This window comes from Aphelocoma coerulescens, chromosome 2 (assembly GCF_041296385.1).
Source record: "Aphelocoma coerulescens isolate FSJ_1873_10779 chromosome 2, UR_Acoe_1.0, whole genome shotgun sequence".
NCBI lineage: Eukaryota > Metazoa > Chordata > Aves > Passeriformes > Corvidae > Aphelocoma > Aphelocoma coerulescens.
The window spans coordinates 19,074,081-19,098,515 of record NC_091015.1 but is presented as its reverse complement, the minus strand read 5'-3'; the positions used below and the strand labels follow the sequence as shown (position 1 = coordinate 19,098,515).

General features: G+C 39.1%; 1 protein-coding gene across 2 annotated transcripts in view; it reads right to left on the bottom strand.

Moving 5' to 3' along the window:
* NEBL (nebulette) overlaps nt 1-24,435 on the bottom strand; it is a 255,276-nt gene that overhangs the window by 121,036 nt on the left and 109,805 nt on the right. For both annotated transcript variants that reach the window (XM_069006677.1, XM_069006676.1), the window contains exon 4: nt 17,243-17,350. In XM_069006677.1, coding sequence (XP_068862778.1) covers nt 17,243-17,350 — 108 coding nt within the window. The remainder of the gene's footprint in view (nt 1-17,242; nt 17,351-24,435) is intronic.

Sequence of the window (24,435 nt, the reverse complement as noted above, 5' to 3'; positions counted from 1 at the left end):
TCTTCTTAAAACACATTTTCAAAGTAAAGTTTACATGCAGACCTCTCCTCTCAGTTCTGCGAAGTGAAATTTGTTCATGCTCTTGTGCTCTTCACATATGTAACCCCTGTTTGTAGATTTCAGTATAAAAAAGCCTTGATAGAATTATATTATGATTTAGGGCTTTTGAATTGTTTTTTCAAGACAGCACAGCTTGTCACCACATTGACTATTAGCACCTTTATCAAGAGAATTCATTTATTTTTTTAAGGCTACTTTTTACACTCTGTCAGGCAGGTTCCCACAAAGCAGTGGAGTTGGGAATTTTCATCATCTCTATTATCATTATTTCCATAATAGAACTACAGCAATATACTGAATATAGTGAATTAAGATACACTGGATTGAGACAGAAAGTCCAGGAAAGGATAAAAACTTAAAAAAAAAAAAAAAAAAAAAAAAAAAAGAGTGTTTAAAATGCCTTGCTTTCCTTTATGCTAACTTAGGAGTATTTCTAACTAACCTGAAAAAGCTACAGACATATGAGGGAGAAGTGTGGAAAGCATCTGTGTAGGAAAACACAGACAAAGCAGAGATGTAAGACTCAGGATACCAAAAAGAAATTTAGTTTGAAAGACAAGGAGTCTTTATGTACCACAATTTCAATAAGCAATGACTCTTTCCACTTCTAGATATAAAACCAAATGTAATCAAGGAAATGGACAACAGAAAAGGAAATAAGGCAAAAAGATGGATTATTGCTACCCATGGGACAGCAGATTTCTTTTAAAATAATTATCATTAAATGAAAGGGAAAAGGGCACAATTTTTTAAAATTAGTTACTCACTTAAGGGAGCACACTAAACAAATCAGAACAAAAAAAAATGCTGAGTGTCTATGGGGACATCAAGGTTAACTGTTGATAAGAAAGATTAAATAGCTTTTAGTACAGCATTGTTATCAAACAGTACAAAAAGCATACTTGAAAATTCCTCTGAATACACAGCAAAGAATTTATTCACCTCCAGAGTTCAGGATCCTCATTCAGAAGGCTATTAGCTACCGGGGACTGCAAATTGCCAAGGTCATTTGGAGCAATGATTCTAACATAAACACACTTCGCTTAGCAATTAAAAATATGTCTGCTTCTAGACAAGTGAGGGTTGCATGACTGCATTTGAATAAATAAGCCATGTTTTCTAACATCTGGTTTGATACTGCTCTAATATCATATAAATGCAGCAGTCCTTACGTACCTGATCTGGAGAGATTTGAGACGAGAAAACTTTGCTGTGAGGGCAAACTAGTTGTTACTGTCTAGATTTCTTCTCTTATGCTGAGCATCAGCTGAATGAGAGCTTCAGTTTTCTTGGTGGAGTTGGAGATGGACAAAGGGAAGGAAGGAGAAGACTCTCCAGTTGGTAAAATAGCCAAATACCTGATCTCAGCAGTAAAAGATACACAAGATCTTGAGCTATGGTCCTTCACACATTAAACCTGGACCCTCTTTGGTTTTCATATACAAATGCAGCATTTAAAGTTACAGTTGATATTTCAAATCCAAGTGTCTGACACCTATCTATTCTCTTTCTGAATGCACACCAATTTAACTGTGTATCCAGTAGGACTGAAGGTGATCAGCACATCACTTTCCTCTAAAATTATGAACTTTCATGCGATTTCCAAAATCCTGTATAAAACTGACATAAAACATCATGTACACAGATGCATGACCCATGTTCAAGTTTTTCAAATAGGGACTCAGATCTGAATTCTGCTTTGGCTCTATGAAACTGTGTATTAACTATTCTGATTTCTCTCTCTTTCCCTCTCTCCTCTTTCTACCTCTTTCAACTTCTTATGAAAAATAGGTATGCAAAGTGAGACTTTTCCAATGGCCAAGATATAGAGGCAGCACAGACAGACAGCAACCTACATGTGAAACAAGTGCCCCACACAATAGTCTATCACACACTCGGAGCACAAAAAGAGAGTTGTCCTCATTTCTGTTACGAATTACTTTGAAAGGCTCCACACTGCAGCAAAAGCATTTGCAAAATTTCAGCATCTTTCAAAATAAAAAGGTATCCAGGAAACTCTTACTGCAATAGGTCAAACCCAAGAACTACGTCCACATCTACAGTTAATAATAATAACAATAATAATACTGTTAACAAGGTCTTTAAATTTTGCACTGTTTCACATATTCACATCAAGAAAGGAAATACAATTACCTGAACAAAAAGCTGTATGAAACCATCAGGCAAGGAATTTCTCAAGCCTATCACCATATGATCCTTTTTGCTCAAAAACATTTTTTTATAATCTTTTATCAAGCAAGGTACTGCAAATCCTTGTGATAAAAGTTTTCCATTGATATTTTCTATATTCACCAAATATAACGTCTGTTATTATGCAGATTTCTACGTGCTCAGATTGAAAGAATCCAAAAATAAGTAAACAAGAGCAGTGAATAAATCCCTGGCACTCCGAAATCATAAATATCACTATAAGGGCTATTAATGATCTACCTAAACAGGCATGGCAGCCACAGAGAAGTAGCACAAAAAAATAAGGTTTATGTATTAAGTTAGAAAATATGTTGACTGATCCAAGAATTGCAAATTCAGACAGGTGGATCAGCTCATTGCACAAATAATTTAACAAGTTGTGCTAGCAACAGAATGATGTTGAAATATATAAAGAGGAAATACCTTAAGGGTCTGATCATGATTAATTTATTAAGTAATTTTATTAATGAGAGATGGCTGTAAAGAAGATTCTCTATGTAAAACTGATCAGGTCTGAGGTCTGGAGTAATAAGATGAAATTTAATATTATGTAATGCAAAAATATGCTCTTCAGAGAATTTCTGTTGCAAGTTATAGGTTATAGTTGGAAAGAGATGTACTTGCATATCCAAGTTAATCACTCAGTAATCATACGCCACAAAACAGCCATGAAGAAAACCAAATATAATCCTGAAATTAATCAGGAAAGGTATTTTTTAAATCTCACTTACAATAGCGTGAAAAAAACACTCAGCCTCTGTACTCAAAAAAAAAGTGAGTTCCGATAACAGACAGAGTCAAGACTTTGTGGAATAGTGAGACTTCTGCAAAGGCACATGAAAACTACTTACTTGTTCAGCATCACATCACAAAAGTCTGAGACTGACACTTCTCTCAACACATAACAGAGGCAGAAGTGTCATGCAAACAAAAAGACAATGCTCGCCCTGCCATAAAGAACTTTTTTGTGGAAATTGGATGAGGCTTTTTACTTGCAGCAGGTGAAATTAAGAAACTGTCTTCAAAAAGAGTAGGCTAAAGCTGTAATTAGATTAATACAGAGTTTGACATGGGTTTTGAGACTTTTGTAAGATATGCCTCTCCCAATGAGTAGACTAGAGCTGATGACACAAGACACCCCTCTTCCCGTGTTCCCAAGTTACCACCTACAAACTTTACACACACAAGTAACAACCAGCAGCCATACCATTCAGCTGTTCTACCACTCTCTTTGTAACTTCAAAGAGTTTTCCAAAGGCCTTCAGCACAATTATTCCCATTTTATAGAAAAGGAAACAGAATGGAAGTAATTTGACACAGGCAACAAAAAATGCCATCAGAAAGATCAGGAATAAAGAGCAGGCTTCCCACATCCAGTTGTAATGAGATGTTTTGCCCTGACTTTATACAAATCAGTGATGGTTGATCCATACATTCAATCATGTCTAAGAGAACTTTTCTGACAAACAAGAAACACCTCAGGTAACACCTGGATAGACACTTAGGGCAAAAAATCTCAAGGCTTTCAAGATCAGGCTCAAAACATGCATGACAAGATTTCTGTGAGCAAATACTGATGACAGCTAAGGACCTGCCTCAGTGGCCCTTACAATGCAATGTTCTTAAGTGGAGTGAGTCAAAGTGCTTATTCAATAGGAAATACTTCCTGGAACCCCTCTCCTCTGTCCAGCCAGTCCTTGAAAACCCGTAAGAAAAGAAACAGCCTGAACAAATGGTTCCATTTCTCTGACATACACATCTGAGAACAGAAATCAAACACTGAGCAGGATACACAGGTGAATGAAAGCCAGATCCATAGGATACGTTCTAATAGCCAGAATTTTTAGTTTAACAGAGAAGGACTGTGTGCCTCAGCTCTCAACCCTCTCATTTTATTTAGAGTTATGTCAGAAAAAGTCATGTTGTAAAATATAAACAAATTGCTCACATGGAGCAGATTTCCTAGGATTCCCCTAGTTCCTCATGCTGTTCTGAAGCATAAAAATATCTTTTCCTACAGATAACGTATCCTACCAGATAACTTCTAAGTCTCATTTATATCTGTGGGATATACTCAATTCCCAAGTCTCATTTATATATCTGGCATATATTTATACCTGGCCCAAAAAAAACAGAACTCAGCTAAATTTCTGGCTACCTCCCTTCCCTCCTGTATCTCTCACACACAGAGGACTGTGTGCTTATCTTCTGCTGATCCAGACACAAAAAATCATGGCAAAATTCAGTTCCGGCATCAGACAGATGCAAAATGCCATACTCAAAACTTCAGAGCTAGCATATCAAATGTGATAGATCTCACAGATATATTAGTTATCTACTGCCAACATTTTGAGGCTCTATCAATTGCAGCCTGGCTCACTGGTTATGCACCAAATTTCCCTGTCAGGGGTCTCTGACCAGGCTAATTTTGCAGATGGCAATAACCACCTAATCAATCCATGTCTTTCTAAGTCCTAATGGAGCACCTGCACATCCAGGCATGAATCTTCCTCCTGACATCCTCCACAAACATAAATTACAAGTTTAGTGCATGCACCGGACAAGTCTCAGTGACCCCTTGACAGGGCAAACAGAGGTCATGCAACAATCTGAATTTCAGCACCCACTATTTCCAGCCTTTCCTTTTCTGAATTTTAAAGCCTGGAGCTGCAGTTAGCATCACTCTCAGGTCTCAAGGGAACACAACTTTGAAGTGATGTCTCGTTTCTAAGCCTGGTAACATAAGCAATGTTTCCATTAGGAAGTATTGCAGTGTAACAGGAGCAGATCTCTAGGATGAAATGGTTCTGAAGACATAAAATTCTTATTTTACAAGAAGGGGAACTATCTGTGGCCTAGCTCTACAATGGACTGGATACACTTTTGTGGTTGGAGCACATCCTTCAGTTTATAAATCCACTTTGTATGCTTCAAGAGGGTCCTGCATTGCCAAGGCAAGTGTGGTAAGATGATAAGGAGATTCACTTGTATGGGGAATTATAAGAGACAATTAGGTTGTGAGCTGTAAAACCTGCCTGCAGAGGCACATGGCAGAACAAAGGAGCACATGGCAGCACAGAGAAGCTTGTCTCCACCAGGCCCTGGGGGAGGAGGTGTCACACGGCAGAGCCCTACAAAGTGTGTTGGTGATGTGGCAACACGGCATAGGTCACATCATATAACAAAATCCTGTGCCTTGGAAAAGTGTATAAAACCCACTCACTCCTGTGAATAAACAATTCAGATTCCCTGCCAGTCTGGGTCCATGATTCAATCACCAACTTGAAAACCAGTAAAATGCTAGTGGGGCCAAAGCCATCTTACTCATGACTAATACCTTGTCTGTCAACTGCCATCCATGCAAAAACACTTGCATATAGGTAAGGAAAATCTATCAGATCTTAGTTACCTTTGCATCTCAGCCACCTTCAAAAATTCACCATTCAAGGCTCAGAAAGGTTCTCTAGTTTGTAACAGAAAGGCTGTGAAGACAATCAGATGTCATGAATGAAGCCCACTGATACCAGAGGGGATCTAGGGTCAGGTACATCATTAATAATCCTTTTTAACCCTGTACATTCGAGCCAGTTATTGTTAACCAAGGACACAATGGGTTGGTCACTTACTAGGACAGAGCCACAGCTGTGACTAGAAATAGCACAAGGTACTAAGCTCACTGATGGACTCATTGGTTTCACTGATGACACCATCAAGGTTCTGTCACTGCTCAGTAAAGCATGCCAAGGCAAGTACCTGTGGAACAGCCTCCCCTTGCTAAGATCATTTCAGTTTCCTGCTATTAGCATAACCGAGCCTTACCAACTCTGTCACTGGATTTAGATAACAACAGCTAATATTTCCTGATGAATTTAACTTTCACAAGCTTGTCTAATCTTTCTTTTAATGTATTTTATACTTCTAGTCTTCCCTGGCTCCTATATTAGTGAGTTTCACAATTTTATTGTATGCCACATATTTGCTCTTAAGTATGATGCCTGACAGCTACATTTCCTATTCCAAGTTCTTGCCTCATAAGAAACTGTACATAAGCACATTCACTTCTGCAGTTGTATCCTACCTGTAACTTTATAGACTTATTCCACTTAATGGGGTTTTTTTCATACCAGAACCTCAAGCCTCATTTGTGTCCTCTGAGTATTTTTTCCACTAATTTTCAATACAGGCTGATCATCTAATCTCCCAACCCACAATAATGTCAGAGCTTTCTATAACTTGTGCCATCACTTTCATTGATAATTCTGCTTAATTTTCCATCATCATCAAGCGTTTTGAGCCTTTCATCCACTTAATTTCTGTTGAAAAAGACCCTGACTCCTAACTCAATTCAAGATAGCATGTCAGCTATTATCTGAGCCAGAAACACGCACTGTGCAGAAAGGAATGCTAAACAAAAGGCAATGCCAAACAAGTGACCTCATTCCATCTCTGCTACCCTTGCCATAGTCATGTCTACAGCTTGCTGGCACAGGCAAATAAAACCTTTGGCCCTTTCCCTCGTTCTCACAACACTGCAGCCAAAGGCAGCCCAGCCCACACCAGAGCAAGTATCTCTGCTGAGCAGGCAAGAAACCTTGAGGTACCTCCACAAACCCTTTGAATCCTTCATTTTCCACCAGCAGTACCTGAGGGAACAGCACTACTGAGCAGTTCCAGCTCTGCAACAAAATGATAGCCAATCTCCCTTAAGATAAAAAGTGACAAAGTGCCTTTGTCCCACTTAATGATAAAAGGACGGAGTAGGATCCCTGCTCAGTATTGGCACACTGAGGTACAGCGTGGAGACAGCAAGACCTTCACCCAGTGTGCACACTCTGGGTCTTACCACAGCTTACTCATAAGACAATCCTCCAGTCTTCCCTCAAAGACCACCTCTGCTGTACCAACCACACTATCCTCCTCAGCTACTTACCCACTCACTGTTGTGGAAACTGGGAACAGCTCTCCTGTTATGCCAAACCCGATAAAAATCAGTTAACCCTTGCAACATAAGTCACACACTCAGGAGTATATTTCTCCTCTTAAGGCTAGAAAAGGGCTAGACTGACCAAACGGGGTATGGGTTCACTTTACACCACTGTTCCCCAGCGAAGAAAGAAGGAAGTCAAGGCAAAGCAGGAATGCAAGAGGAGTGAAGTTCAGAAAAGCCTTGAAGTTCAAAAAACCCACCTCTGAAATTGTATTTTCTTCAGATTAGACTTTCCGGAAGTCCACCAGGGACGGACGTTCAGAGCCCCTTTTATTTTCTGCCTGTTGCTTACTTAGTGAGATATTCAGCATCTCCCCCTTTTTACCCTGTCTTTCAGGGGGAGTGAACTGGGTCACTATTCACCAACTGAGAAAAGACAGGAGAGAAAGAATCTCAAGGCAGATCTGGGGGGAAAAAGAAACATCCTTCCATTTTCCATTAAAATAATGTGGTTTCTAACAGTGAGAGTGTGTTCGTGTGAGACAGAGTCTTTCCAAAAAAGTACACAAATATTTCTGTAACTAAATAATTATTTGAATTGTTCCAAGAGCAGAAAGGGTTAGAAAGCAATCTTGTGTCACTCTAATCTACTATTTGGAGAAGTAAACTCTTCTCCTCTCACATCTTTGTAGACACAAGCAGAAATGGCACCTTTGTCTACTTCTTTACTCATGTTAGTATGGTTAAAAAGTTCAATCATTAATTATACTCATTACAGTGCTGGCTTTGTCACAACTGATATATCTACTGACAGCCTAAGGAAATCACAGACATATGTGTTAACATGCAAAAAAACCCGAAAACCTGAGTGCCACAGAGGACCAGATACTGCTGTTGTCAAGGTCAATGAAGCCTGTGAGCGTCATGGGGGTGAGACACTCAAATCTCTAGGGATCAAGATAAAAGACAGTGTTAGAAGAAGCAGAGGAGGTTTAATGCCTAACATGCTGCCCTAGCAACTGATGCACAGCACAAAAGCATTAGGTAAGGCGGAACTAAAAGGTAAAATGATAAGCAGGTAATGGACAATGAAGTAAAACAAGGAAATTAGAAATTATATTTTCCTTGCAAGCATTTAACTACCCAAAGATCTCTGGAGGTGCTAACTCCTACTTCTCAACTTTTTGGCTAATTAATTTTTCCCATTTTAAAAGCCTCATTTTAATTAGCTCCCAAGTTGAGCTGCCGTGAAGAGGTTTTATTTTCAATCTCTTTTTTCTATATGTAAAAAACACTGGCTTCAAAAGTACGTACTCATTAAAAATAATTAGTTATTTAGATACCACTAAAATATATTCAAGGACACAGGAAAAACAAGTTGTTGGGGTTTTGTCATAATTTAGTTGCTTAGCATCACAACAGGAAAAAAAAGCCATATCCCTTAAATATAAGAATGCTACCAAGTAGATTAAGTCTTGAAGTCACTAGTGTTTAAAGAGAGACTCGCGTCCTTTAGTCAGACAATGGACACGTGCTTACAGCAGTTACCACAACACCCTTCACAGTTGTCTTCATTACAGCTTGGAATTTTTCATTCCATAAAATACAGCACAAAAAGGCACATGCAATACAGTCAATACCACAGTAAAATGTGAAAATGGAATACCTGTCAATTTATTCCTCACATTTATGTAGCTGTTTAAGCCTTCAATCAGGATTTTCAGAGTTATAAGTACAGAAGTAAACCTTTGGGTCAATACATATCTGTAACACATTCATCTGTTGACAAGCTGACAATTAGTGTGGATTAAAAATGAAGTCCATGAAATGTTATGTTACATATTTGAAGATTATATAGTAGTTTTTTAAACTATAGATGCCTTTCATATAAGCCTTGCCTTGCAATATGAATGTTATTCCAAATAGAAAATTAAACCAGCAAGACAGAAATTTCTATCTTTTTCTTTTGTACCTCCTAACTAGATTATTCTATCTTATTATTATTTTACTCAGGAAAAGCCCAATAAGTGTTTTTCTAAACTGGACTGAACATGTTACTCATCAAGGAATAGAGCAGTCTTATTGAATTGAAGTGTATATCATGTAAAGCAACCCATCAACACAAATACATGTTTAAATAAATACAGGTTCAACTTAAAATTTACCAATGCCAGTAACATAAATGAATGCAATGCCTTTGATTCTGGAGTGCAATAACACTGTTCTAATTTACACAAATACATGATTTAATTATTTCTCTATAATGCTGAGTTTTCTTACTGTTTTCTAAAGAGAAGCAAGATAGGACATCCCTATCAAAATATTTAGGTTATCACTTGATTCAATTCTACTTAAAGTCTACAGTTTTGCAACCAATTTACATTTAGCATTCATTTCTCATGCATGAGTTGACCCACTTACACATGCAGTAAATCCATGCCTTTGGGGATTTTTCTGGACTGCTTTGCTTTATTTTCACCACGCAACTCATTTTATTTTGTCAATACAGTGAGCAAGGTTACAGTCATCTTGTCAAATTTATTTATTTAAATTAGAATCAGAAAAACTATATTACTCCCTGTGGAACTTCACAGAAAACTTTTTGAAACTTTGAGGCTACATAATTTCTGCAATCAACTGATTTCGTATGAAAGCACTAATACAAAAAAAAAAAAAGCGTTACAGTAATTTCTTCTGTAAACTTATGAAATAGATTTCTGAAACCCTAGAAAAATATAATAAACCACAATAATATGTATCATATTATACTTGCTTAAAAAAGGAAGAGAAAAAAGATTTTTCTAAGCAACCCTATAGAATAAAGCCAGATGGAATAAGATCATTTAAGAAGCAGCTATGTAGGCGTCACATCTGCTTGCTTTGACTATCAGAGATCCACTTAACCTAAAATATTTCCCCCTACATCTCTTGAGGATTCACGTTTGAGAAGCTACATTTGAGGTCACTTATCATCCTCACAGTAGGGCTGCTGAAAGGGAACCTTCCCCAGGCAGAAATTGTCGCAAGGTCACATGCCATTCGAGTCCAAATAGACTTGTACATAACAGAAAGGAACTTCCATTTTACACAATTTCCTAATGTGGTGTTTCTTTCACACATTAGTAGCCTACCAGAACCTCAGTAGAGATTTGCAGATAATGTTTCAGTGGATTTACCCAAAGGCCTACCTGAATTTACAAATCTAATGCTATTGTGGGCAGTATGACATATAATAAACTCACTAACAGCATTATAAATCCTTATTTCTAACGCTAATAATTTTTCCAAATGCAGTTATGCATCAGGCAGGGGTTTGTTTTCCAGCTTCTCAAAGACAAAATGTTTCTGCTCTTTCTAGAGAAGAGTTATGTGCCTCTCCACCTGTGTTACATAAGAAGCAGCTTCATAACAATATCACTGATAGAGTCTATCAGTGCTTCTCCTGCTCTGGACCAGGAAGCTGTCCTCCAGCAGGTGAGGAAAGTCACCTCATTAGGGATATCTGTTCTACTACCCCCATGGACTATGGTCTATAATTGAGTTATACATTGCTGAAAACTGAACATCCACCCTCTCAGCAGAAATTGAACCGTCATTTAAGTCAACTAAATTATTCAGTTCCACCTGTACTGACAGTTTCACACGGAATTACTATAATGATGATCTGACATTCCAAAAAGTATCCTTCAAGTTAGCATTCTGGGATCTAAAAATACTGTTTCTCCCCACATGTTGGGAGCTATCGTTATGTAAATCACATGGATTAAGAAAGAGACACCAGAAAAGAGAATCTGAAAATGTTATGGGAACAGAAAGAGAAGTTAGTGCTACCCCACATGAATCACGAACACACTGCTCTGGATTCTCAGCAATCTTTTCCTCCCCAATAAACAACTGTAAAATTCCCTAGCAAAGTCTATGCCTCCCTCTACTTCTAATAGGAGGCTACACAGAAGATAATGGTTTATTCTAGGTGCTACTTACTGCGTTAGCACGAATAATCTGTGTGCTTTAGTTCTTCATTTAAATAAGGACCACCTATCCATATCCTCCGTATTGGAGGATTCCAATACCTCCTTATTTCTTAGACAACTCTGACAACAGTGTAATTGAATACAGTTAAAGAAGTGAGAAAGAAGCTTTGAGGAAAACTCCAGAAAGAAGTTACAGGTTGTTTTTACAACATTTTATGATGTGTGGAGTATCAAAACATACAGTAAATAAAGAGTAAATGAAAGAAAATATTAGAAAACTGAATACTTAATGACTATTGTTCTACACAGGGATCACAATAGAAAGAAGTGGCAAAGCAGCATGCCACCAAATATCTTCAGAATTTTTCCTGAAATTGTAGGTAAAGAATTCATATACATAGGAACTATTTTAACACTGTCTCTTTCTAATTTTGCGTAGTATTTTGATAATGATCAATAAAGAAAGATTTTTCCTTTTTAAAAGGAAACCTTGAGGTTTCAAATGAATTCTCAAAGCTTTCCATTTTCTCATTTAGCATGAATTCTATCTAAAATGTTACTTACATTTCCTTAGAGTCATCATTTCTTAAGAATGTGTTCAGTCATTTTAAACATTTCTGAAAGCTTACAAAATATAAAACCTATGTAAAAATCTGCAAAAAATTCTCATGGTCATTGAAAACTAAGGTAATTCTTTTGCTAAGTAATTTCTAATGCATTTATTAGGACTTTACATTTAAAGGCAAAATTATTTCTGCCTACTGAAAATTAGAAGTCAAATAAACTTCAACACAGAACCATTAGAAAGTCAAATGACCTGAGACTTCTCAGAACTTCCATTTCTATGTATCTACACAAAACAAGCTTAGATGATCAATCCACAGAAAGAACAAGGTTGGATGTGACTCTCTGCATGTATCTTCACTGCACAGGAGCACAGCAGGTGCTCCACCTTTTTGCAGAGATACACTCATATTAGCAACAGGAACGACACATTCAACCTTCTTGTTTCCAGACAGAAAAAATGCTGTTGAACACAACTGATAGATGCTTAATCACATGAGTTATATGCAGATATTTGAAGTGCAGCTGTGTGGAATTAAGCCTACAGCATACCAGATAATGAATAGCTCTTGGAGTTCATGTTAAACTGCCAGAGCTACCAATGGCAGCAGAAGGCAATCAGTACCAGGGTGCATGTGGCTGACCACACCCGCCACAGACACGCAGCACTCACAGCACTGCTCAACACTTGCTAGTCAATCTACATTAGCTGACACAATTGTGTCAATAAATGCTTGTTTTAAACAGCAACATAAAAATCATGCTTAGGAATACAGGGATTTAGGAATAAAGTATGAATTACTTCAGAAGGAGTTAAATCCCAGCATTGCCTAGAACAGCATAAGCTCTTTTCTTATGCAATTTAAAATGCTTACCCAGTCTCTTCGTTGATGTGCCAGGGTTGGTTTTGTGAAATTGACATTGATGCTGCTGTTAATTTTTCTTGTTCCCTATTCTTCTTCACTTGAATTCAACAGAGGGAAAAAAGCCCTTAGAGACAAGTATCAGCAGGTTTTGTGCTGTGAATCCTACAAACGGAGCTCTGGGCCATGTTGTTAGCATCTTCTCCTGCCAATTTTCTCTACAATCTGTTTTGGCAATTTAAGAGACCATTTTATGTTTGAGCAAGTAAACAGATTGAACAACTCTGCCAATAGCTTCCAAATAGGGAGCCGTGGCTCAGTGTCTGTTAGGGACAGTTTCTAATTTCAGATGTGCAGATGTGCACGACTACAGTAGCGATGTGGTTTGGGTCCTCCTTTACTTGCTACTGAAGATGTATTTTTATCACATCTGAGGTAGTGTCCAATTCCTTATCATTTGTGTCTTTGTCCAGATAACAGGTGTTCAGCTGATTCAAATTATAGGGGAAATCCTGTCCTCCTCTGCATTCCCTGAAGTTTTAAAAATTTAACTGGAGGTAGATTGTGAACCTTGATAATTAAAAACCCCACACCAGGCACCATATTTCATTAAAGACATTTAAAGACAATTAATACACAGCTTATTTCATTAGAACCCACATACAACACTTTCAAGAATGCTACAAGATCTTCACACACTCTCTGCATCCAATACAGGCTTCACTAACTTCAGTGAGGAGTTCAACTCCTCATACTTGGGAAGCAACTCACTCCATAGAGAGGTGATTCAGAGACCTTCTCTTCATTAACTCTACTGTCCTTCCTAAGTTCTTCACCAAAATAGGATACCTTGGAAATGTGTTTTTCAAAGCAGATTTAATCTGTTTTCTTATTTTCCTTCTTTGCATTAAGGCATAGTTTTCATTTCAGATACGATACAAACCTACTGGAAAATGAGTCACATACAAATAAATTAACTGCATGGCTTCATTTTTCTGTCTCTCCAAGAGACGAAGGGCACAAATGTGTGGTGCTTATTGCTCCTGCATGATTTAAGTTCATACCAGCATTAATGAGGAAGTGAGGAATGCTTTTACATGGGCTCTTAATGCAATGAGCACAACCACTGTGAAAGCTTCCATGCATCCTTCCAGCCATACAACCAAGCCAGCAACCTCTACTATCCAAGCACTGGCCTTTATCTTAATGAAAGCTTCTCACTCCATCAATTTGTATGGACACCTGTTTTCTTTTATACTTTGCAGACATTTACCAGAAACATATTTAAGAAAGAGCAACTTATTTCACATAGGATAAAACATGCTTCAAGTCATATATCTAGACATAAAAGTACAGTGGCAGTAAGCTGCAGCTCATTGCTGCAGACTGCTGAAAGTGTTCCATTTCCCCAAAGAAAATATTATTAGATTGAGTTTCTACTCCCTCCTTTAGCCCTGTGTCATGATAGACCAATAATCTTTTGTTGTCATCTTTATTTATTCTGTTCCTTTTGCCACCTTAAACTTTTCCTTGCAAAACCAGTTTGCAGTTAGCTTAATTGCAAAATCACCTATAAAAATACATGAGGTTGGTTTGGTTTTTGTTTTTCATTTTGAGAATCTTTGCATTCATATTGAAAATCCTTTCAAAGTTCAAGAGGGACAAAAAACACTGCAAGGTCCTTTGACAAAATGTGCACTTTTCTCTGTGTGAACAGTATATATTTTTTTTCTATTGACTACATATTCAATGTCAAAATATGTTGTCCATCTGCAGAACTAGGCTAAAAAATCATGAGATACTGGGATAAATTTCATTCTTTTCTAAGAAGCTGCATTCTGGTCCTGATACCTCCATAAGAGCCATAAAGTAAAGTCCACAAGTTTGGTCTAAATCTTCAGAGGAAGGATTGCTGGTGGCAAAATAACAACCAAAATTCAACCCCCTTTACCTACCCACTCTCCTTCCAGTCCCCCCATGATTTTTTTTCCTCACAAGGTTTAAATTAATATCACAAGAGATTCTTTAAAAAGTCAGAGCACTGTGCTAATATCCATATGCTGCCAAACTTCATATCAGGACAAAAAAGACAATCTTTTAAAAATATTTATGCTACTTAACATTTATTATTATAAAATTTATTTTGTTATTTATTTTCATCAAGGATAGCTACACAGTTAACTGTTCTCACTTACCCCTTCAATGCAGTAGTTACAATTTTGGTTCAAATAGGCTCTTTGAGAAGTTTCTAGTACTTCAAGGTGAAATCAAAACAAAACTGAAAATTAAATAGATATATTAGTATTCTTCCATTTTTCTGTATCTGAAAATTAAAATTATTTTAGAATTATTAAAGTGCTTACCTTTCAGTGTCTTGAAACCTTAATTAGATCCTTAGTCCATGATGTATACTGCTTATCTGACAAATACAGAAACTACTCTGTGCGGAAGGCATTTCTATAATTCAGGAGCTTTCTAATTAAATGGAAGATGTGGCCTATGCACAATTATCTTTCTAGGATATAATGCTATAAATTGTTATTTCAGTGTAAACAGAAATGAAATGCAACTTCTTTTATCATGCACATTTTAAAATTCCATTTTGCCCTTCAAGACTAATTATTTGTAATATAGTCCCTGACTTGGAATCTCTCTCAGCTACATACATAAGGAAAACAACTCTCTATTATTAAGACTGGATAGAACAAATCTACATTGTTAAGAATTGGTCGGTTAGAAATGAAGAGAAAGGAGTCTTACATGCAATGACCAAGGGAAAAAACTGAAATAAAACCACTTTTCCCATTTTAAAAAGCTATTTCTGGATCTGAAAAGGCAGGTGAGTATCCTTGGTTCAGGAACCAGACAGTATCATAAATCATGCAACAAGATCTTCCACTAGGAATGAAACCCCCTTAATCCACTCAAAAACAGAGATGGGAAGAAAGCTCTTTCCCATGTCACGAAACTACTTGTTTGTTTTTATTATTTCCTTTTCCCACAACAGAAAACCCAATATGCTTTGAACAAGAGAGAGATAAGAGCATGCAAGTGAGCTGTGTCATACTACCCTGTACTATGATGTTGAGGGTACTGGACTTGGGAAGTCTAAATAAATTTCTTGGCAGGCCAATATCCCAAACTGAGCACCACAGACCTGCTGCAGGGCACTCCTCTCAATCTCTCCTAACAGAGCAGACCCGTGCAAGGGATTAAGTATTCACCAGAGCATTGCTTGTTTCATCTCCTTGATGCGTTCCAGAGCTACCCCACACAAAGGAATCACTCTTGCTTGAGGAAGCTATGTAGGTCATGCGAGGACCTAATTTAAGTTCCTGGTCTGAATAAAAAATACAGCTGATTAAAACCAGGGAGTCACTGAAGTTTCCCAGATCCCAAATGGAAGTCTTAATGGCCGTGTTTTTCACCACTCTAAAGAATACATTTTTCTCTCTTACAAGCCAGTAATTTCAGTTAGCCCCAGTACAAACATAAGAGATGAGCTTTTGTTCTCATCTTGCCTATACAGCAGCAGTTGCATGGCTCTTAAATAAACTGTCCTCTCCATTAGCCAAGGCTCCAGGAAATGAGCCCAAATTTTTCATCTCAAAGACTAGCTCTGGACATCAAAATCTTAACTAGTGAATGCTTTGGCAATAATGGTAAATCTCCATTGCTGTGAAAAACTAGTATTTTTCAGAGATTTTTTTCTTCAACAATATCCCAACTTGAAGAAAGTTCTTTTCTTTCGAGTAAATAAATCCCATTCTTTTCATCTGATCATACTTGCATGGGGTGTCTCTGCTGCTGTGCTCTTATTTTACTACTAAAGAGAGTGATTCAAAAACATTTTCCCAAAATAATCCATAGGGACAAGTTCTTGCAGCAGAAGAATGATCAGAAAGGAAGTCAAGGCAAGTGAATAGTATTGATTCTGCATCATTTCTAGTTCACACTAGTTCTTACCTATTTTATATATATCAGAACTTGCACTACGTATCACTCAATATTCCACCATGAAGTGAGTTAAATATGCTACAAGAGAATACAATGCAAATAAATAACTTTCTAAGTGAAAATGTAAATCAGGAAAAGTTCCATTTTTAAAAATCCCATTCCTGTAAGCTAATGAAATATGTTAGGTTTTGCTATTCGCCATTTCTTTGTCATCTTGCAGAGCATTGTCTCGCATGTATTTTCTTTTTAAACTCAGCATCAAAATTTTATCTGCTTCTAGAAAATTCCATCTTGCTTGTTATGCTAATTTTGACAGCCCCTGCTAAAAAAGAGACAAAACTTTTTAACTTACATAATGTATATACTTTATACGTAAACAAAAAGTTACAAAAGTATTCTTACTTGCTGACAAATCTATTAAAAGGGCAAAAAGTGTCAAATCATTTTAATAAAGAAAATACTTTGAGCATACTAGCTGAAAGCTGGAGAGGTGAACACACATTGCCAATGTGCTGTACAAGTCCATGGTATACAGTTACACACATTTCAAAATCTGACATACACAAATCAATCACCAAAATCAGATTGTTCACTCGCACAGACTTCATCGGAACCACCAACAAACACGCCTTTTCTTAGACACACTATTTCTCCATCTACAATCACTTTAGGTTGCAGTCACATACATTACTGATTTGTTCCTGAGTCCTTTTCAGTCTTTGTAACTCGGGCGTATCGGTCACAATACTGAACCCTCTTCCTTTGCTTTCTTCAAAGTCTCTTTTGTATTTTACCTACAGAATAGAAAATACAGAAGAACAGGGTTGTTTTCATTTTCCACAATGTGCCCCTAGCAATTTAGCATTTTTTTACTGTAAACAAAGCACTTGTGAAAGGCTTTCAGCCTTTAAAGGAGAAGCCTGCCTTCATCCACTAACAGAGATAGGCAGCAACTGGGCAAAATTCCCCAGTGCTCAAGCAACTGCCTCCTCCAGGGGTGCCAAGGGCTCACCTCCACGAATACTGCAGCTGTGGAAATATCACTCTCTGTGGTCATTTCATTCTCAGAGCAGTTACCACAGAACTATAGCACTTATTCTCATACAAAGAAAAATACCTATAACTAGACCTGGAGGTCTTCTAACACACAGCTTCACATTCCATCCTCTCCTCATGATGATTCTACCAGTCTCTTTCCCAGTTGAAACATAAATTACATGGTAAAAAAATACTGCATGAAAAGAATATTTAGACTATCATGAAGTCAAATCTTTTTAAGTTATGGAATGGCTGCCTGTACAAGCTTAATTTGTCCCTCTTGCACATATGCATTCGGATATTGTCTTTAATCAGGTACCCATATATTATACTTTGGCAAGGCCCCCTGCTTTATTGTGTACACAGCAGAGATGGTTCCATATGTGGTGTATCCTATTTTTCAGACAGACTACTTAAATCCCACCATCAAAGTAGGAATTTTAGTTTCCCCAGAAGCTTTTATATAGCTCTCATCACAGCCATTAATCAAACTTCATAATGCACCCTAGAAAGTGGGAATAGCAATATCCACGCTACTAGGGCAACCTGAAAATTGAGGTAAAATAATCTTAATTTCTAAAAACGTACAGGGGTCTCAGGGTGTTCACTCTTGGACTCCTGACAGTTGAATATGTTCAAATTATAGGCTTGGGTTACCTGTACAAATACCCTGTGCTTCTGCAAATCAGTCTTTGGGTACTCAGTTTCAAGGTAAGGAAACAAGATGAAATCTCTAAAATCTTAAGTCACTGTTGAGCAAAAGACAAAATTCTGCAGCAACAACAGAGTCAAGACCCATGTCTCCATGGATGGATTCAGCTACCTTACCCATAACGATTTCCTTTCACTTGCTGTAGCCCCTGCTTTACTCGCTACACATATCCAGATTTTGCGACACCCTGGGAGAGCAGTAGCACAGACAAGGCAGGATTCTCCTATGTTGGGGCCCTCCCCCCCTGCTGTGGGGTCCTGGGAGAGGGGCCCGGGGGGGGAGACACGGGGTTTCCCTGCCCCTGGTCAGCCTCATTCCCCATTGGTTGTTTTGTGTTCCCCTGCGCGGGCAAGGACCCTCGGGTCCCGTGACTGAGCAGTTCCTCGGCAGAGTCCTGGCCATGGGCTGGAGAAATAAACATCTCTGGAACATCTATCAAGAATCGGTCCATATGTATTTCTTTTCCATGGGCCACCTTGTTTGATACGCGTGTTACAGCATCCACACTGTAACAAATGGTGGGTAATACAAGCAGAACGATCCCCAGTCCCTAAGGACAGCGACTGATTTGTGAGTAAACTCTAGAAACTCTGGATTTCTCTTCTTGTTTTTGTTTTGCTGTTCCATCTCTAAACTACGGAGGGACCGTGGAAAGACTCTTGGCTCTCTGAGCCACATATGGACATTTATCTGAAACTTGAAAAGATTCTTGAACAACGATTTGTAAATTCTAGCTTAATTCAAGCTCAAAAGGAACTGAAACATTTCCTGGCATGGTTGTTTAAGAACTTTCTCTACGTTTCTTGGGATTTAATTCTTACCAAAGACTTTTGGAAGACTGGACACAGTTAATTTCTGAGTCAAAATATATGCCAATGGAAGAATATTTTCATGAATATTATTTAATTACTGAGACTGTTGAGCAATGTCAGCTGCGTCATGGCGGAGGGAAGCGTGCCTCAGAGTCCATGCGACTCAGACCACGTGGACTGAGCGCTCTGCAAGCAGCAGCCAGGCAATTTCCACATGCGGGCGGAGTGACACAATCTGCAGTGTCAGCAGCAGAGCGAGGCGCGGCGGGAGCGGCGCGACCCAGCAGTGCCGGCCCGGCCCCGCGCAGCGCGTGGTGGAGCGAGCCCCGTGAACACCCGACTGAGAGGGGCGGCGCGCGGGTGGCAGCTGGCGGCGGTGGCAGTGGAGCAGAGCCGTGCCTAGCTGAGACGTGCGGCAGAGCAGCGCCGCTCGGAGGGCACGGCGCAGCTGCAATGTTGAGGGCCTGGCCAGGACATTGGAGTCAGCAAGGCAGCAGCCATGTGGGACAAGCAGCCACAACAAACACGCAAGCATGTGATAGGAGAAGTTGTAGAAACTGAAATCACAGGAACTGTGAAATGGCACAATGTCAAAAATAACCATGGATTTATAACACGAGATGATACAGGGGAAGATTTTTTCATCCATAGAACTGCCATTAAAAGGAATAACCCTAAAAATTACCTGCAAAGTGTAGGAGATGGGGAAGTTGTACAATTTGATATAGTACAAGGAAAGAAGGATTTACAAGCAGCAAATGTTACTGGGCCTAGAGGTATTCCAGTCAAAGGCAGCCATTATGCACAAAATTATAAACAATATCCATCCCAGCAACTTCCCTACCCACAACCTACTTTCCCCTTTTACCCTATACCCAATATGAACCCTTTCCTAAATTTACCCCATCCCAGTTTATTCCTAATCTGTTTTTCACCCCATGGTTTGCCTATACAACTCCCCTTCCCTACAACTCCTCTCCGATGTCGAGGGGGGGATGAAAAGGGGGAGGGAAGAAATTAAACCCTCTCCTGCCTCAGTTTCCCCACAAAGCATGCTCAGAGAGTTCTGTCTCCCTTCTGTCAGCCTTAAGATGTTCCAGAGAATCTGTTTGGACATTTAAAGACTGAGGAGGGTGGCTTGTTTTGTTTTGAAACTGTCCTTATTATCTCATGTTTATCCAGTTGTTTTCAATGTTAAGTTTTAAATCTCTTTTTGTTAAAAATAAATGGGTGAAATGTTGGGGCCCTCCCCCTGCCATGTAGCCCTGGGAGAGGGGCCCTGGGGGGGAGACACGGGGTTTCCCTGCCCCTGGTCAGCCTCGTTCCCCATGGGTTGTTTTGTGTTCCCCTGCACGGGCAAGGACCCTCGGGTCCCGTGACTGAGCAGTTCCTCGGCAGAGTCCGGGCCATGTGGCTGGGGAAATAAACATCTCTGAAACATCTAGCAAGAATCAGTCCATTTATATTTCTTTTCCACAGGCCTCGTTGTTTGATACGTGTGTTACAGCATCCACACTGTAACACTCCTTCACACAGCCGATAACCAGAAAACACCCAGCACATGCACCAAATTCAAGGCTTATTTCACAAACAAGTACTTAATGTCATGATGGTGATGCACAGGAAGAAATACTTCTAAATCACGAAAATTAAGTTTCACAAGGCTATACAACTTAGTTTGTTCTCCCCATCCTAAACTTCAATCAGTAAGTTAATAACTTTTGCTTTTTCTGTAATATAGCTCACACGTAAGCACATCAAACAAATCCCTGAGACACAGCAGCAAATGATCACATCAACAAACTACCATTTTTCCTGTGTTCCAGATTTAGAGCTGGCTGTAGATTTCACACAAGTCAGTATTTCATGCCACCCTAAGCAAAGGAAACAGAGCCTTCCACTCGGGCTTTTGAGCAAACCATGGGCTGATTGGCCCATGTCTTTCTGTTCATCTCCCCCAGGTTCAACCCCTCTGCAACCTTCCTTCCATTTGACCACTATATTTCAGATATCACTTTGTCTCGTTTTGAGTTTCTAAACTAGTCTAGTCCATCTGTTCACAGCTTCTTGTTAAATCTCTATACCTAAGGCACTCCAATATTCATTGCCTGTTATCTCCCTTCTACCAAATGGCTGTCCATCTTCACACTGACTCTCAGAGGCTCCCTTAAACATACCAGGTGGACACACTATTCCAGGACTGTCTGGTGCCAGGAAAGAGGTCTTAGGAGTATCTCTGAACTTTCTGTATTTGAAGTCATACAAAACTTTATCAACATTGGACTTCCATGACCAAGGAAACATGACTAACATAAAAAACTCTTTCATTTCAGCAAGCTTCAACTCTTTAGCCCTAAATGCTAAGACAACTGAGCTGTTCAACAACTCAGTTGAACTCAACTGCTTGAAACAAACAAACAATCTGCCAATAACTCCAAGCAAGGGAATAGTCTCAGCCTTGGAAACTGCTGAGTATTTTGTACCAAAATTACAAATTTAGCCTGAAGCAGGCAGCTGACATGGAAATGTTCAGCCTTACTCCTTGAAGTTTACCAGAATCATGAGCAAATGAACACATCTTAGAAATGGGTACAGCCCTACCTAAAAGAGAGATTAGCTATTGTTAGAAAGAGCATTTCCTGTTATTAGTTCCAAATGTATCAGACATTAACTTCAAATGACCTTTATTCATCTTACAAAGGAGCAGAAGAAGAGAGGGAGGGAACTAGATAATTTTAACTTAATATTATTTTAATCTCCCAGTCAGATAGAAAGGGCTCCTACTCTCTATTAATAAATCACTTCACAGGAATAAGGTTAACTACAGTTCCCAGAGCAGCTATTTTGAAACCATTTAAAAAGCAAATTATTTAAAATATTAGCAGAATTAAAATATGTGTGATTGGATTTTGCTCCTAACTTCAAAATGTAGGTTTGAGTTATAAAAATCACAAAGTAATGCGATGTTTCATGAACACAGCTCTGTGAAATGTGGCCCACTAAAACTCTTAGTTAGTGTAAGTTCAAAAGAAAAAAGACCTCAGTTTTCAGAAAATGTCAAATAAAAAAGGTGCCAGCAATCATTTAGAACTGAAAAGAATATTCTGTGTAGGAGCTGTAAAAATCACTACAACAAATTATTTAACTGTATACCAGGGCTATCTGGGATGGAGTTAACTTTCTTCATTGCAGCCGTTATAGTGCTGTGCTTTGTATTTGTACCCCGAACAGTGCTGATAACACACCAGTGTTTTGGCTATTGCTGAGCAGCACTTGCACAGCTTCATCCTCAACACCATTCCCATAGGCTGGGGGTGCATGAGGGGCTGGGAGGTGACACAGCCAGGACAGCTGACCCAAACTGACCAAAGGGATATTCCATATCTTAAAATATCATGCTCAAAAGAAGCAAAAGGGGAGAGGGAACATGAGTGATTAAGGCAGTCTTCTGAAGCAACCACTACGTGCACCAAAGCCCTACTTCCAAGAAGTGGCTGGACATTGCCTGCTGATGGCAAGTAGAGAATAAATCTCTATTTTGCTTTGTTTCGGAGTGCAGCTCTTGCATTTTTCCCAAAAACCTTGACACATAAGGGATTGGGGGTTTTTTTGTATTTTCTCCCTCTGTGCCACTAAGGAGACGGAGTGAGAGAGTAGCTTGGTGGGCACCTGGCATCCAGCCAAGGTCAACCCATCACAGACTGAAACCCTCGAAATTTAGTTTTGAAATGGAAATGTGTAACCCCTAATGACTGAATCATAAATGCAGTCATTTCCTACAAAGATAATTTTTAGTAACTCCTCACCAAAATCCCAGCCAGTGGCTCATAATGCTTTGCACTGGCTCCAAAATGCAGTCCCACAGATGCAGAGAACCCTCAGTGGTGTCTGCCCTGAAAAACTGATCTTCTGAGAGACAATGTGTGGCATAAACATTAGAAATCAAACTGTAATAAATCACCATAAATGAAAAACTTTTAATGAAAATACTTCATGAGAAGTAATTCTGCATAAACCCACAGTGAAAGGATAAGTGATCCAACAGATCTTTCACAAATCAAACTTCTCAGATTAGCAAGAAATCTTTGAGACATCCAAAGACAGGATTGTGTAAATCCATTCATGGGGTCAGCATAGAGCAGCCAGAGGGTCCATCTTATTCTCTATATAAAATATTATGCTGGAGAAAATGCTGCTCATATTTTTTTGAAGGTACACTTGGCACTTGGCAGCAAAGTCACCTATTAGGCTAACAAGATTAGTTTTTCCTGGGAAAAATACTCTGAAAATATAAATGAAGCATAAAAGATTGATTATACTCTTGGGGGTTCTGGCACCTACCCTTAGTCCAGCCTCATCTGCAATACCAGAAGCACGTATCAGTTGAAAATACACCATAGGAGTCCAAAAACGCCAAAGAAAAAGAGTCCAAGAAAGAATTCAACATGGTGGATCATCATGATCTTCTCATCACTAGAGAGCTGTGAATAATGCTGACCTCAGAAATACTACCCATTTCATCTCCACCTCAAGATACTCAGCCACTACAGAGCAAATATTAATTCCCCAAAAGCGACAGCAATGTTAAAGCTAGTTTCCCCTACAGACCGGGTAGCTGTGTAATTAAATCGCCTTCCTTATCTGAAACACTGCATAGCCCCACAGTGTCGGGGTCCCTTACCCCCTGCCATGTGGTCCTGGGAGAGGGGCCCGGGGGGGGAGACACGGGGTTTCCCTGCCCCTGCTCAGCCTCATTCCCCATTGGTTGTTTTGTGTTCCCCTGCACGGGCAAGGACCCTCGGGTCCCGTGATTGCTTCAGTTCCTCGGCAGAGCCCCGGCCATGCGGCGGGAGAAATAAACATCTCTGGAACATCTATCAAGAATCGGTCCATATATATATTCTTTCCACGGGCCTCGTTGTCTGATATGCGTGTTGCAGTATCTGAACTGTAACAAATGGTGGGTAATACAAGCAGAACGATCCCCAGTCCCTAAGGACAGCGACTGATTTGTGAGTAAACTCTAGAAACTCTGGATTTCTCTTCTTGTTTTTGTTTTGCTGTTCCATCTCTAAACTACGGAGGGACCGTGGAAAGACTCTTGGCTCTCTGAGCCACATATGGACATTTATCTGAAACTTGAAAAGATTCTTGAACAACGATTTGTAAATTCTAGCTTAATTCAAGCTCAAAAGGAACTGAAACATTTCCTGGCATGGTTGTTTAAGAACTTTCTCTACGTTTCTTGGGATTTAATTCTTACCAAAGACTTTTGGAAGACCGTTTGGACACAGTTAATTTCTGAGTCAAAATATAT